Source organism: Clupea harengus, chromosome 5 (assembly GCF_900700415.2).
Source record: "Clupea harengus chromosome 5, Ch_v2.0.2, whole genome shotgun sequence".
In the NCBI taxonomy this organism is placed as follows: domain Eukaryota; kingdom Metazoa; phylum Chordata; class Actinopteri; order Clupeiformes; family Clupeidae; genus Clupea; species Clupea harengus.
Genome location: NC_045156.1, coordinates 17,094,805 through 17,111,291, shown reverse-complemented (window position 1 = coordinate 17,111,291; position 16,487 = coordinate 17,094,805). Strand labels below are relative to the sequence as shown.

The 16,487-nt window shown below is 49.1% G+C and overlaps 1 protein-coding gene across 4 annotated transcripts in view; it reads right to left on the bottom strand.

The window, feature by feature from the left end:
• Nucleotides 1–4,647: 4,647 nt before the first annotated feature.
• Nucleotides 4,648–16,487, bottom strand: part of plekhg5a (pleckstrin homology domain containing, family G (with RhoGef domain) member 5a) — a 57,647-nt gene continuing 45,807 nt past the window's right edge. For all 4 annotated transcript variants that reach the window (XM_031567901.2, XM_042707836.1, XM_031567902.2 and 1 more), the window contains 8 exons: nucleotides 14,997–15,107; nucleotides 14,263–14,412; nucleotides 13,950–14,087; nucleotides 11,776–11,895; nucleotides 10,516–10,770; nucleotides 10,140–10,297; nucleotides 9,025–10,038; nucleotides 4,648–5,162 (listed from right to left, as the gene is read on the bottom strand). In XM_031567901.2, coding sequence (XP_031423761.1) covers nucleotides 5,153–5,162; nucleotides 9,025–10,038; nucleotides 10,140–10,297; nucleotides 10,516–10,770; nucleotides 11,776–11,895; nucleotides 13,950–14,087; nucleotides 14,263–14,412; nucleotides 14,997–15,107 — 1,956 coding nt within the window. In that variant the 3' untranslated portion in view covers nucleotides 4,648–5,152. The remainder of the gene's footprint in view (nucleotides 5,163–9,024; nucleotides 10,039–10,139; nucleotides 10,298–10,515; nucleotides 10,771–11,775; nucleotides 11,896–13,949; nucleotides 14,088–14,262; nucleotides 14,413–14,996; nucleotides 15,108–16,487) is intronic.

Sequence of the window (16,487 nt, the reverse complement as noted above, 5' to 3'; positions counted from 1 at the left end):
CCCCAGACCCACACCCTCAGCACATTCTTTCTGTTTATAAAATGTCTCATTTCCCGTTATTCACTCATTATTAATTACATTTTTTAATAAAATAGATACTTATGGAGCTGTTGAAATTCTATTCCTACCTTAAAAAATACTTAGTAAGTAATAGGGGTGGGGATTTTGAAGCAAGTTTAATTTGTGTTTATTTATTCGTGAATGATATAAAACTAGGACGATACGTACTACTTATACACAAAGTCCCTTAGGTGACGTCGATGATTCATGCCAGCTCAAATCTCAGTCTGAGACGCAGCCCGCAGCGCGTGCAGCGGACATGTGTTTTCGGTAGAAAGCCGCCGTCTCAGCAGTTTTGTTAATAAGTTCAGGGTGACGCGGGCAGAAAGTACAGCTCTGCCACTTTAACTATAAACGCGAGAGTGCCAGAAGAAAGAAGCGAGAAACAGAAATCTGACTCAGTCGTGTGTCCGGCTGTTTTTAGTGTTGAGGAGAAAGTGGTCTGTGGGGTATTTCCAAGTACGTGGTTAATTGCCAAACCTGGGGAAGGCTTTGTGTTGTGCTAGGAGGATGAAGCCTTAAAAAAGCCTTAAAAGCCTGGAATACCCCCTGATGAGTCCTTCTCCTGGGGGCAGATGATGCTTCTGCCCCTTAAGCGTTGAGGCTCAGGGTCTGACTGAAGCCAACATTATTTCTCTTTGACTTGAAGGATTCAGGAGTGACCTGTTTCTACATGATGCTCATGCTTCTGTGTGTGTGTGTGTGTCTGTCTGTGTGTGTGTGTGTGTGTGTGTGTGTTTGTGTGTGTCTGTCTGTGTGTTTGTGTGTGTGTGTGTGTGTGTCTGTCTGTGTGTGTGTGTCAACACTGAGGACACACACTTACAGCACACACACACATATTAACATCCTAACACTAAAGACATACACTTACAGCAAACACACACATATTAACATCCTAACATCCTGACAGATGGGCCTCTGGTGCCACCTGCAGGTCATTGTGTTCAACTCCCTCTCCACTAACACACTGAGTGTAAAATATTAATTATATTATTATACACACTCATCTTTTCATCCTGATACCTTGTCAGTTTAAACTTCAGGTCCTCCAGAGAACATCCCATCCAAAACACTCTTGCCTGATGTCATATATTTAATAGATAATATTTGATATTTTATAATATATATAATAATTGTATAATGTATAACACTCCTTTCCCCATCCTCATGATCCAGGACTCTATGGTCTCCAGGACTCAACCCACTCCTCTCCACATTATAAAATAAATAAAAACAGATAAATAAATACAAGAACAACAAAGAATTCCATTCCATGTCTATTTATTGTGTGTGTTTGGTGAACAACAAAAAACTGAGTTATCTCTATGACTCAATAATCATAGGAGCACATGTGGATGACTGACAGGTCCGCTGTCCAGTCAGGATGATTGTGTGCATGATTGACAGAATCGAGTTGAAGCCCTTTTAGTGCTGAAGCGGAGTGGGCGGGACTTCCTCTAAGGTGACATTCAGATTCAGTCCAGCCACGAACACACAATCAGCAAGTCCAACGTTACAATTAAAAGTCTAATGTTATAAAATATATAAAACAAAAGCTAGCTTAATAAATATTATATTTACAGAACAATTCAACAAAGCACAAATGCATGCAAGACTTTCAATAGCTGTGACTTTGGTATATCATGTGGTCCAAGATTTTTGACTAATGAAGCTTTGGCTCGTCTCATTCCAGATCGTTGAGACGGACGTCTGTCTGAGCCTGCATGCATTGCTGCAGCATATTAAATAAGACATGTAAAGTACATAAGACCTGCGACTAGTCACGAGTCTCGTCTGGAAATCTAAACGTCCCTGGAAATAGCCAGTCAGGTTTTAGTTCAAGCACAAGGAAACGGTTTCAAAACACTTCATCAGTCGGCCAGCAGGAGGCAGCAGATCCCAACATTAAACCCAAAGAAGACCAGCAGACCAGAGCTGCAGGGGGAGGAGCCAGAGAAGAACTGCAGGGGGAGGAGCCAGAGGAGAGCTGCAGAGGGAGGAGCCAGAGGAGAGATGCAGGGGGAGGAGCCAGAGGAGAGATGCAGGGGGAGGAGCCAGAGGAGAGCTGCAGGGGGAGGGGCCAGAGGAGAGCTGCATGGGGAGGAGCCAGAGGAGAGCTGCAGGGGGAGGGGCCAGAGGAGAGCTGCAGGGGGAGGGGCCAGAGGAGAGCTGCAGTTAAAGCCGCTAGACCTGTTAAACGCACTCCGGGCCAGACAAGGTTCTAATCTAGGCCAGAACTGCTCCTGATTCGGCTGCTCTGGACTTGGACCTGGTGTCTGAGAGGACGGCCGATCCGGTCCACCTCCACCGCAGAACCGCCCTCTGTAGCAGAACACGGGACAGAGAATGGTTCTGTAGAACACCACACACTCTTCTCCCCTCACACAGGAACCCCGAAGTTTAGATAGAACAACTTTGACAAGAGGTGCTTTTGAGAACCTTTTGGTTAATTACTTACAGCAGAGATCCCTTTAAAAACAGGCCTGTAGGGAGCCGTTTGGTTCATTAAACAGACCTTTCCAGAACTATTTGATCCGGGGGAATGAACACGCTACATATCAAGACATCAGCTCAGAGAGCTCCTTATCATATTTCATTTTATATTAACTTTGATTTATAATAGTGATCATATTAAGTTATATACTTCTGTTAAGAGTAAGCATGGTCTCAAGTTGTTTTTTAGATGTCATCCACACGACAAACTGAGTGTTTTGAAAACAATGTTTTTCCTGACGTGAACTCACCCTGCTTAAAGTTGCTAGCGTGTCACTTTATATCAAACAAACCCAGAAAATCCTCCTCGTAGAAACAAAACATATTGGCTGACAACTATGATGCGTCTGACAACTATGACGCGTCTGCCAATCGGAAATAGATTTGTTTATTCATCGCCACGGAGGACGTAGTGGAGGCTTTGGAGGACGGAGCTTAGACTGAAGCTTCATGGAGAATGAAACGTGATTGGATAAAGTTTGGTCCGTGTCATCATGGCTTTCATAAAGCTCAGTTATCACCTGCCCACACAGCAATGTGAGGGGTGCGGTCTGAAAGGCTCCACTCTGAAGCCTGCACACACATGCCCTCTTAAAGCCTGAGGGACAGACACACACACACACACACACACACACACACACACACACACACACACACACACACACACACACACACACACACGCCCTCTTAGAGCCTGAGGGACACACACACACACACACACACACACACACACACACACACACACACACACACACACACACACGCCCTCTTAGAGCCTGAGACACACACACACACACACCCACGCCCTCTTAGAGCCTGAGGGACACACACACACACACACACACGCCCTCTTAGAGCCTGAGGGAGGCACACTGGTGGTAACGGACAAGGACATTTACCCTACCCTTCCCAGAATCCCTTGCTGCCTCCTGAGCCTTCAGGGACACCTCTGCAGGTGTGCTAGTCTTCAGTCTGCCAGCCACACCAACAGAGGGCGCTAGAGTGTGGGGGCAACAAGGACTTATAGTTCTGCTAGATGAGTTCTATTACACTACTGTTGGAGTTTGGTGTGTGTGTGTGCGTGTGTGTGTGTGTGTGTGTGTGTGTGTGTGTGTGTGTGTGTGTGTGTGTGTCTGTTGGTGTGTTATGTTATTGTTCCCCTTTGACAGTGACTGGCTGTCAGGTGTCTAACGGGACACCTTTGAAGTAGATCAGGTAAAAAAAGGTTGAATCACTATTCAATATCAACGCTCTGGAAACGTTGAATGGTATCTATAGCAACTGTAGTAAATAACGCTCGACTGAAACACCATTGATAGAGCGAGTGTGTAGTCAGACGAGCGAATGAATTAACTAAATAAAGGTATTGTCTCATTTTACCCTCACTCAAGTGGTGTAAACACGATGAATCCCGCCATTAAATAATTGTTCATTAAATAATTGTTCATTAAATAATATGTTATCTGGAGAGCTGGCAAGCTGGCAAGCTAGCAAGCATAGAATCAGAAACAGCTAGCAAGCTAACGGATTCGGGCGTAGGAACAACGGAATCATTTGTAGCCAACGTGACCCTTCTCTTCTAGAGAAGACGGTACTACAAACTAAACCGCCTGGCTTATTCATTTTTTTACTGAACCAAATGTTTTCTCTGTGGGCTATACATGCATACATAAACACATGGATGTGTGTGTGTGTGTGTGTGCATACCTAAACACATGGGTGTGTGTGTGTGTGTGTGCATACCTAAACACATGGGTGTGTGTGTGTGTGTGTGCATACCTAAACACATGGGTGTGTGTGTGTGTGTGTGTGTGTGCATACCTAAACACATGGGTGTGTGTGTGTGTGTGTGTGTGTGTGTGTGCATACCTAAACACATGTGTGGCAACCGGGGTTTCAGCGGGGGGACGGCCTTCAAGGTGTCCCATTATATGACAATATTGGACTCGTCAGAGGAAACTGCATTCCGCTTTAGAGCATAGAGGTATTTGACTCCGCCTCTGACTCCGCCTCTGACTCCGCCTCATCCAGTATGTTTGTATAACGGGACACCGGTGGCCGCTACCCCTCACGTGCTGTTGGAGTTTGGATGTTAATGTGACCGGTGTTGTGATGTGTGTGTGTTGTGTGTGTTGTGTGTGTGGACAAACAGTCCTGCACCGGACTCGCAATCGTGGGCATGGGAGGTGGGCGTGCTAGCAAGGGGTGATAGCACCTGTCTCTAGCACATCTCTGAAGGTGTCGGGAGTGGGGTTTACTCCCTGCACACACACACACACACGTCTCTAAGGTGTCGGGGAGTGGGGTTTACCCGCTGTCTCCCTGCACACACACACACACACACGTCATTATAGTCCATCACAGAGCAAAAAACAACAGTACTGCTGGAGACCAGAGGCGTAAGGTTGGAGAGTCCGTCACTGAGGTGTCTGTGGGTGACGTGACGTGACCTTGTCCTTCATGAGGCAGTTGTCGTTCTACTGTAGGTTCTGCCTCTGTTGCCCTGACGACAGGGCCTGACGTGTCAGTAGAGAACCCCACCAGAAGACCAGCTCATGGTGTTCCCTCGGTTGCCCTGACGACCGGGGCCTGGAGAACACTACACCTCCCTGTGAGAAACAGAACACAAGAACGTCAGACCTACAAAAAGGAACCATGTAGAGATGAGAGATATGTGAGACGCACTCACACAACATTGGAACAGAACACACACACACACACACACACACACACACACACACACACACTCACACAACAATGGAACAGAGGAACAGCACACACACACTCACTCACACTCACACACAAACACACACACACACTCACACACAACATTAGAACAGAGAACACACACACACACACACACACACACACACACACACACACAACATTAGAACAGAGGAACAACTCAACACTGTATGGCTACACAACAGATCACAACACAACACAACACAACACAACACAGCACAGCACAACACATCCAACCACACCACACAACACAACACTGTATGGCTACACGCATCACAACCCAACACAACACAACACAACACAACACTGTATGGCTACACGCATCACAACACAACACAACACTGTATGGCTACACGCAACACAACACAACACTAAACTAACACACCATTCCAATGCAATGCACAACACTATATGGCTACACGCATCACAACACAACACAACACATCACATCACAACACAACACAGTGCCACACAGCAGCCCAGCAGGGGGCAGTATAGACCTGCAGGGGTCAGAATAGACCAGCAGGGGGCAGTATAGACCAGCAGGGGGCAGTATAGACCAGTATAGACCAGCAGGGGGCAGTATAGACCAGCAAGGGGCAGTATAGACCAGTATAGACCAGCAGGGGTCAGTATAGACCAGCAGGGGGCAGTATAGACCAGTATAGACCAGCAGGGGGCAGTATAGACCAGCAGGGGTCAGTATAGACCAGCAGAGGGCAGTATAGACCAGTATAGACCAGCAGGGGTCAGTATAGACCAGCAGAGGGCAGTATAGACCAGTATAGACCAGCAGGGGTCAGTATAGACCAGCAGGGGGCAGTATAGACCTGTAGACGTCATTATAGACCAGCAGGGGTCAGTATAGACCTGTCGAGGTCAGTATAGACCAGCAGGGGGCAGTATAGACCTGCAGGGGTCAGAATAGACCAGCAGGGGGCAGTATAGACCAGCAGGGGTCAGTATAGACCAGCAGGGGGCAGTATAGACCAGTATAGACCAGCAGGGGTCAGTATAGACCAGCAGAGGGCAGTATAGACCAGTATAGACCAGCAGGGGTCAGTATAGACCAGCAGGGGGCAGTATAGACCTGTAGAGGTCATTATAGACCAGCAGGGGTCAGTATAGACCTGTCGAGGTCAGTATAGACCAGCAGGGGGCAGTATAGACCTGCAGGGGTCAGAATAGACCAGCAGGGGGCAGTATAGACCAGCAGGGGTCAGTATAGACCAGCAGGGGGCAGTATAGACCAGTATAGACCAGCAGGGGTCAGTATAGACCTGTCGAGGTCAGTATAGACCAGCAGGGGGCAGTATGGACCAGCAGAGGTCAGTAAAGACCAGCAGGGGGCAGTATAGACCTGTAGAGGTTAGTATAGACCAGCAGGGGTCAGTATAGACCAGTATAGACCAGCAGGGGGCAGTATAGACCAGCAGAGGTCAGTATAGACCAGCATAGACCAGCAGGGGGCAGTATAGACCAGCAGGGGTCAGTATAGACCAGCAGGGGGCAGTATAGACCTGCAGCCTGTGCTCCACACCAGCAGGGGGCAGTATAGACCTGTAGAGGGCAATATAGACCAGCAGGGGTCAGTATAGACCAGCAGGGGGCAGTATAGACCTGTAGAGGTTAGTATAGACCAGCAGGGGTCAGTATAGACCAGTATAGACCAGCAGGGGTCAGTATAGACCAGTATAGACCAGCAGGGGTCAGTATAGACCAGCAGGGGGCAGTATAGACCTGTATAGACCAGCAGGGGTCAGTATAGACCAGCAGGGGGCAGTATAGACCTGTATAGACCAGCAGGGGGCAGTATAGACCAGTATAGACCAGCAGGGGGCAGTATAGCTGGCTGCCAGTAGCTGCTCGCATTAAGTTCAAGTCACTTATGCTTGCCTACAGAGTGCTTGCTGGTTCTGCTCCCACCTACCTAAATGCTCTTGTAAGGGCAAATGTTACACCCAGGACGCTGCGCTCGTCTAGTGAGCGTCGTTTGGCACTGCCGTCTGTGGAAGCACGGCATACCAGACTATTCTCATTTGTAGTTCCAACTGCCTAGTACTACCAGAGCAGGGGCGTCCCTCTCTACCTTCAAGAAGCTTTTGAAGACCCAACTCTTCAGAGAGCACCTCCCTTCCTAACTGGCACTTGACTAGCGCTTAACTTGCACTTCAGCAGTTACATTCCTGCACTTCTTTTTCCTTTTTTCTAGGTCGTTTTTCTAATTCTTATGTAAAGTAGTATTTATTGTTACACCATGCTTTTTATTGCTCTTAGCTTGACTGTTCTCTCCCTTGTACGTCGCTTTGGACAAAAGCGTCTGCTAAATGACTAAATGTAAAATGTAATAGACCAGCAGGGGTCAGTATAGACCAGCAGGGGGCAGTATAGACATTCAGGGGGCAGTATAGACCAGCAGGGGGCAGTATAGACCAGCAGGGGGCAGAATAGACCAGCAGGCGTCAGTATAGACCAGTATAGACCAGCAGGGGGCAGTATAGACCAGTATAGACCAGCAGGGGGGCAGTATAGACCAGCAGGGGTCAGTATAGACCAGCAGGGGGCAGTATAGACCAGTATAGACCAGCAGGGGGCAGAATAGACCAGCAGGGGGCAGTATAGACCTGCAGCCTGTGCTCCACACCAGTGTCCCCAGTCTGTCTAAAATTAGAGCATAATGCACACCAGAGGAAAGCTGCCATCCCAAACACAATGTGACACACACACACACACACACACACACACACACACACACACACACACACACACACACACACACACACACACACTTTCCCTGAAGGGCTCCCAAAGCACACACTCCCAGAAACACACACACTCCCAGACACACTCACACACACTTTCCCTGAAGGGCACACACTCCCAGACACACACACACTCCCAGAAACACACACACTCCCAGACACACAAAGGGTCTGTGATAACAGAGGGAGGGGCTGCAGATGAGAAGATAAGAATCTGAAACAAAAGGTTGGATGTTGAAATGCCAGCCCCCTCCCCAAACACACACACACACACACACACACACACACACTCACTCACTCAAAGAGTGACTTAGGAAGAGAGAGAGCCATCAGACAATAGCAGGGAGTTTTGAGGCTTTAAACATCATGTTACGCAAGACAGCATCTAGACTCAAGCGCTCAAATGCACTCACTTACACTACACACACACACACACACACTTACACTACACACACTCACACACACACACTTACACTACACACACACACACATTATACAACTCTGTCCATACTCGGTCTGTCCATACTTCCCCTCTCCATACCTACTGTCTCTACTATATTCTATATTTCCCTGATACTCTCTCTCCTTTCTCCCTCCTTTCTCTCTCTCTCTCTCTCTCTCTCTCTCTCTCTCTATCTCTCTCTCTCCGATACTTTCTCTTTTCTGTCTAAGCGATACACTCTCTCTCTCCTTACTCTCTCTCTCCTTACTCTCTCTCTAAGCGATACTCTCTCGCTCTCTCTCTCTCTCTAAACTATCCTCTGAGCTCTCTTCAGACCCCAGTATGACCTCAGTGACTGCTTCTAGGGAAGGGAATGGCCACAAAATCCTGTCTGCCTTGCATGCTCTAAGAACAATGAGTGTGTGTGTGTTTGTGTTTGTGTGAGTGTGTGTGTGTGTGTGTGTGTGTGTGTGTGTGTGTGTGTGTCTGTGTGTGTGATTGAGTGTGTGTAAGTACACTTACGAGGCAGTGAGAGTGGAGTTGAGCACCATGCTGGTTCTAAGGCGCTGTAGCTGAGCGCGCGTCAGCTTCTTCTTCTGCTTCTGGGCCGGCGTGAGCTCGTGCTTCCCCTCCCATGCAGCAGGTGGCGCTGTGCTCCTCTCCTCCTGCTCCTCCTCTTGCTCCTCCTCTTCCTCCTCATGCTCCTCCTCCTCCTCCTCCTCCTCCTCCTCCTCCTCTGCCGGGCCGCTGGGGCAGCTGAGGGTGCGCGCCACCTGCCGACCCTGAGCCCGCAGCACGGGCCCCGACAGCGCCTCAGACACGCCCCTCAGCCCGGGCACGCCGTGTGCAGGCCCCGCCCCCGAGAGGAGGAGCTCGGCGCTTTGGGAGGTGGGTCTGGAGAGGAGGGAGGAGCTTGTATGATGGTTTCCACGGTTACGGTCCGAGAGTTGCAGGAGGTCATCCTCGGAGCGCGAGCGGTGGGCGGGGCGAGAGGACTGTACGCGTGACCATCGCCGTAGCGACAGGGCTGTGCCCGCTGCCAGCGCGTGCTCCGCCACAGGGGGGCGGTATCCGGCCTCAGGGGTGGCTCTGCTGTCCTCCAAAAACGGCGTCTCGTTCACGGTCACCTGCGAGCCGTTCCAGGCCGTGGCATCTTCGTCATCGGCGTCCTCTTCCTCCTCCTCAAACACCTCCTCTTCCTCGGCCTCGGTGTCCTCCCCCTCGCTCTGTCCCACCCTCAACCCCTCCTCCAGCGCCGCCCTCAGCTCGAGCGTGGTCAGGGATTGGGGGGAGAGGGTTCCGTAGGCGCTGTCCATCGACAGCGATCGGCTCTCTGGATCCGCCTCCTCCAGAGCCCCGCCCACTGTTGGCCCCTCCCCCACAGACAGAGAGCCCCTGGGGCTCGACGAATCAGAGTGCAGCCGCGCCCCCTCAGGCCCTGCCCACTCCGTCTCAGAGAGCGACGAGGACACGCCCACGCCATCCGTCTCCTCCATGGCAACCACGGCCAGAGTCTCAGTCGAGCCGTCTGATTGGCTGAGGAACAGAGAGAGGAGGGAACACATCAGTCACACCAAGGCTATGAGTGTGTGTGTGTGTCTGTGTGTCTGTGTGTGTGTGTGTGTGTGTGTGTGTACCTCAGTGTTTCCTTGTGCTGGAGAGAGGGGGAGCTGGATGTGCTCATGCTGCTTTCTGTGCCCTCTTCCTCCTCCTCCTCGTCTTCCTCTCTTCTCTGGCCTCGACCAATGGCGTGCTGACGCTCAAACTCCTCAGAGCGAAGCCTCTGGAACTGATTCTGCAAACACAATGGCAGGATGAGTGTGTGTGTCTCTGTGTGTGTGTGTGTGTGTGTGTGTGTGTGTGTCTGTGTGTGTGTGTGTGACTGAACAGTCACTCTACTCTTGATGTGTGTGTGTGTGTGTGTGTGTGTGTGTCTGTTTGTGTGTGTGTGTGACTGAACAGTCACTCTACTCTTGATGTGTGTGTGTGTGTGTGTGTGTATGAGCTGGTCACCTGTACGTTGGTGATGGCCTCTACCCAGCTCCGCCCCTGGGTGGCGCTGTTGGCCTGGAAGCAGTATGCGGCGACGGCGTGCTGGAACTCGTTGAGGTAGAGGAGGAGGAAGGCCCCGGGGTCCTTGAGCTCGCGACACACCACCTTATGCAGCAGCAGCGGCTGCCTGATCACACGCACACGCACACGCTCCACACGCTTCACGGGCTTCGTGATCAGGAGCAGGTCCGTGAACAGGAAACAATACACCTCCACCTGAGAGGAGGAGAGGAGGAGGAGGAGAGGAGGGAGAGAGAGAGGGAGGAGGAGAGGAAGAGAGAGGAGGAGGGGTAGAGAGAGGAGAGGAGGAGAGGAGGGAGAGAGAGAGGGAGGGGGGAGAGGAGGAGGGAGGAGAGGAGGAGGAGGGAGGAGGAGAGGAGAGAAGGAGAGAGGAGGGAGAGAGGGAGGAGGGAGGAGAGGAGGAGAGGAGAGGAGAGGAGAGGAGGAGAGGAGGAGAGAGAGGAGGAGGGGAGAGGAGAGAGGAGGAGAGGAGGAGGGAGAGAGAGGAGAGAGGGAGGAGAGGAGGAGAGAGGGGAGGAGGAGAGAAGGAGAGAGGGAGGAGAGGAGGAGGGGAGGAGAGGAGGAGGGAGAGGAGGAGAGGAGGAGGGAGAGAGGGAGGAGAGGAGGAGAGTAGGAGGGAGAGGAGGAGGGAGAGGAGAGGAGGAGGAGGGGGAGAGGGAGGAAGAGAGGAGGAGAGAGGGAGGAGAGGAGGAGGGAGAGAGGAGGGAGGAGAGGGAGAGGAGGAGGGAGAGAAGGAGGGAGAGAGAGAGAGGGAGGGAGGAGAGGAGGAGGGAGAGAGAGAGGGAGGGAGGAGAGGAGGAGGGTGGAGAGGGGGAGGGAGAGAGACAGAAGGAGGGAGGGAGGGAAGGAAGAAGAGGTTAAGTCGAGATTGGTCAAAGTTAAAAGGTGGACAGACTGACCACATCATGACTGATAATAACTAATGACACACACACACACACACACACACACACACACACACACACACACACACACACACACACACAGAGTAGGGGAGTGGTCTTGTTTTATGACTGGTGCTATCAGATACACAGAAATGGTCTGTCTCTGTGTGTCTCACCCTGCTGTCCTTGCCCTCCTTCATGCATAGCGTCTGTGTGTGAGTCTGTGTGTCTGTGTGTGTGTGTGTGTGTGTGTGTGTGTGTGTGTGTGTGTGTGTGTGTGAGTTTGTGTGTGTGTGTGTGTGTGTGTGTGTCTCACCCTGCTGTCCTTGCCCTCCTTCATGCGTAGCGCCCCCTCTAGGTAGAGCTGTCTGGTCTCCTCACTGGACACGCCCACCACCGGAGCCGTCAGGTCAAACTGGTTAAACTCCCTGAGAATCTGAGGAGGGAGAAGACAACACACACACATTACACACACTTCACAAGAACACACACACACACATTACACACTTCACAAGAACACACACACACACACACACACATTACACACTCAGGGATGGATTAACGAACGGGCCTACCGGGCCCAGGCCCAGGGGCCCATGAGCTCAGGGGGCCCCTAAGCCAGAGCGTCTGCGTGAAGTCGCTGTTATGTATCTCTTATTTGTGGTTGAAAAAGGTGTATTTTGTTCATTTGCTAATGGCTTTAATTGAGTGTACCTGTGCTGTGTTACAAAATGTGCATGTGCGCCAGGGGCGTAACTATAGACAATGCAGCTAGCGCGGAAGGTTCGTAGGCAAAGCAGACACTGCTTTCTAAATTTATTCGAACTTATGGATGGTTTTCATTATATCGCTAGTTAAATGTGAAAGTGATCAAGGATGATTTTTTGATAGACTATAAAATACCTTATGCTATATATTCCCTCAAAATGGCAAACCTGTCTCTGTCATGGTTTTTCATCATTTTTAGGGGGAAATCGTCAGTAGCAATCTATAACACAATTATATGCTTATCTTACATACACTATAGAAACTATTAAAAAGCCGATTCAATTAAATAAATAATTTCTTATTTAATTTGTTATTTTTGTCATATACAGATATGCAATGATGATTGCTGGGTAATATGTATCTTGTTTGCCAATGTCAAGTCTCTATTTGATCATGTGACGAGACGATACGATATAGCTAGTTTAGGCGCAGAATCTGAATGTCAAGACCTACAAGCTGACTGAGCACAGCCAGAGGCACAGTACACTTGACGAACGACGCCTTTCAAACATAAAAGTGGTGATGCATGATTTGCTCTTTCAATGGACAGGATAGCCAGCCCATTCCGCCCTGTCCTGCCCCATGCTGCTCAGGTAGGTCTTAATCAGTTTCAATTTGGAAAAGAATCACTCGGCTGTTGCCCTGTCACTTGTAATGTCAGAAACAATAGCAGGGCAGTGCACCGAAGGTGGATGTTACGGAGTAAACTTTGACCTGTTTACTTTCCCAATACAATAGCCAAAGTATCTAATTCGACGGTTAAATCCCCCCAAAAATATAAAAAATATAAAATAAATACTGTATATACGCCTAATGGTGTTTGTGTGTGCGTGCGTGTTTTGCGAGTGCACAATTCTTCGCGAAGGGGGGGGGGCTTTAACATGTCCAGGCCCAGGGGCCCGTGGTCTCTTAATCCGTCCATGTACACACTTCACAAGAACACACACACACACATTACACACTTCACAAGAACACACACACACACATTACACACTTCACAAGAACACACACACACACACACACACATTACACACTTCACAAGAACACACACACACACATTACACACTTCACAAGAACACATCACAAGAACACACACACACACACACATTACACACTTTACAAGAACACACACACACACACATTACACACTTCACAAGAACACACACACATACACACATTACACACTTCACAAGAACACACACACACACACACACATTACACACTTCACAAGAACACATACACACACATTACACACTTTACAAGAACACACACACACACACACATTACACACTTCACAAGAACACACACACACACACACATTACACACTTCACAAGAACACACACACACACACACACACACATTACACACTTTACAAGAACACACACACACATATTACACACTTTACAAGAACACACACACACACACACACACACACACACACACACAGTACACACTTCACAAGAACACACACACACAGACAGACACACACACACACACACACATTACACACTTCACAAGAACACACACACACACATTACACACTTCACAAGAACACACACACACACACACACACAGTACACACTTCACAAGAACACACACACACACACATATTACACACTTCACAAGAACAGACAGACACACACACACACACACACACACACACAAGGTGACGTGAGATGTGTAGTGTGCTTTCAGATGTGACATTAACGCTAACCCCTGACCTTGTCCACCTCCTCGCTGCCGGCCTCCACAGCCTCGTAAGCCTCGATGCGTCCAGCGATAGCCGCCAGCCTCTGCCTCTCCTCCCGCTGCCTCATCTGACCGTCTACGCTGTTGATGAAATTCTCCACCGACAACACCTAACACACACACACACAAACACACACACACAGAATCAGAGGAGTTAGGATTGCTCTAGCACTCAAACATATACCATACACAAGCCGATAATACATGCCACACACACACACACACACACACACACACACACACACACACACACACACACACACACACACACACACACACACACACCATCCTGTTGAGTGCGTCTCGTGCGGCGGGCTCGTCCGTCTTCTTGAGGACGCTCTTGAGCAGCAGGGGGTACTTGGTCAGCCTCTGGTGAGGTTTCACCAACATGTCCGTCAGCTTCAGACGACTACACTGCTTATGGGCCTCTGCCCACTGACAGAGGGAGAGAGGGAGAGAGAGAGAGAGAAAGAGAGAGAGAGGGAGAGAGGGAGAGAGAGAGAGGGAGAAAGGGAGAGAGGGAGGGGGAGAGGGAGAGAGAGAGAGAGAGAGAGAGAGAGAGAGAGAGAGGGAGGGGGAGAGGGAGAGAGGGAGAGAGGGAGAGAGAGAGAGGGAGAAAGGGAGAGAGGGAGGGGGAGAGGGAGAGAGAGAGAGAGAGAGAGAGAGAGAGAGGGAGAGAGGGAGAGAGGGAGAGAGAGAGAGGGAGAGAGGGAGGGGGAGAGGGAGAGAGAGGGAGAGAGGGAGAGAGAGAGAGGGAGAGAGGGAGAGAGAGAGAGAGCGAGGGAGAGAGAGAGGGAGGGAGAGAGGAAGAGGGAGGGAGAGAGAAAACAAACAGTCAATGACCAACAGAAAAATTCACACACCCTCACACACACCCTCACACACATACACACACCCTAACACACACTCACACTCACATACCCTCACACACCCACACACAAACACCCTCACACACACTCACACCCACACACACACACACACACCCTCACACACACACTCACACCCTCACAAACACTTACAGTGACATATATCCTGAAAATCTCGTGGTCTTTGAGCAGGCTGCGCATATACTCCCCACAGGCCTCCTCTTCCATGCAGTAGCGAATATAGGGTTTAAACCTGAAACCAAACTACACACACACACACACACACACACACACAATCAGTACACTGTTCACACATTGTGCAACTCCATGTCCATGTGGGTCCTTCGTCTACTTCTGTGTGTGTGTGAGTATCTTAGCCTGTGAGTGTGTGTGTGTGTGTGTGTGTGTGTGTGTGTGTGTGTATGTGTGCGTGTAGTTATGTGTGTGTGTGTGTGTGTGTGCTCACCGTGATGAAGTAACTCATCATGTGAGTGTGAGTGTGTGTGTGTGTGTGTGTGTGTGTGCTCACCTATAAGTGTGTGGGGTCGAGCGGTGTGTGTGTGTGTGTGTGTCAGTGTTAATTTCGTTGACGAAAACTATGACGAAAAATATTCGTTAACGACCCTTTTCCCGTGACTAAGACGAGACTAAGACGTGACGAAAACGGATCTTTATAAATAAAAACTATGACTAAATCTATTTTAACTTTCGTTGACGAGACGAGACGAGACGAAAATGTTGGTGGTTGACTAAGTCACAATTGTTTTTTTTTTCTAAACTTGTATGCACATCATTGGTTGAATGTTGCCCGGTCCTGTATCTATCCCTCCTCCACTCCCTGAGATGGCCAGACATGCAAGTGACGCCCTATGGCTTAACGTTATGATGGCTGAAGTTCAAGCACTCGGTACTGGAAGACAAATAAGAATAGATATCTGGACAGTCTTAAATTATAACTTGACAGAAAATAAAACACAATACACCGCAATAACCGGAGAGAAACCGTGTGGCTTCAAAATAGATGGGAAGAACACAACAAGAGGCACCTGAAAGCGCACAAGACAACCCTGCCATTTATGCCAAGGTAAATTAGCTAGTAACTGTCAATGATAATTAGCTAATGTTAACTAGTTATTCGAATATATTAGCCAACGTTAAGTTAACTTCAAAGGGGCAGTCGAGTGTATAGGTTGTGTCAGCTTGGATAACTAGCTAGTCATTTTCGATTGAAACCTCCCGTTTGGCTTGGCAAATGAGTTCCAAAACTTTTAGCTAGCTAACGTTGGCTAACTATGAGGTAGCATAGCTAAGTTATACTAGCTATCGATAACTAGCTAGTAAACACATTGCAGAATGGACTATAGGACAGGCCACGCATGACATTAATCAAGAAAAAATAAATGAATATGTGATTGGTTTACATATCCTTGTCTATTTATGCAATTGTTATTAGCACTACTTTCAACTCTCAAACTATCCGTCTAGCTAAATACTGTATGTTGGTTATCAGATTGCACAGCAATTCATATGGAGGATATGTGGTTGATTTAACTAAGGCCAGGTAGGCATAGTAGTTGTATTGTGTTATCAGATCATTTGAATCTTCAAAATCTAGACTTGATATTCTCTTATATTTTAATGATA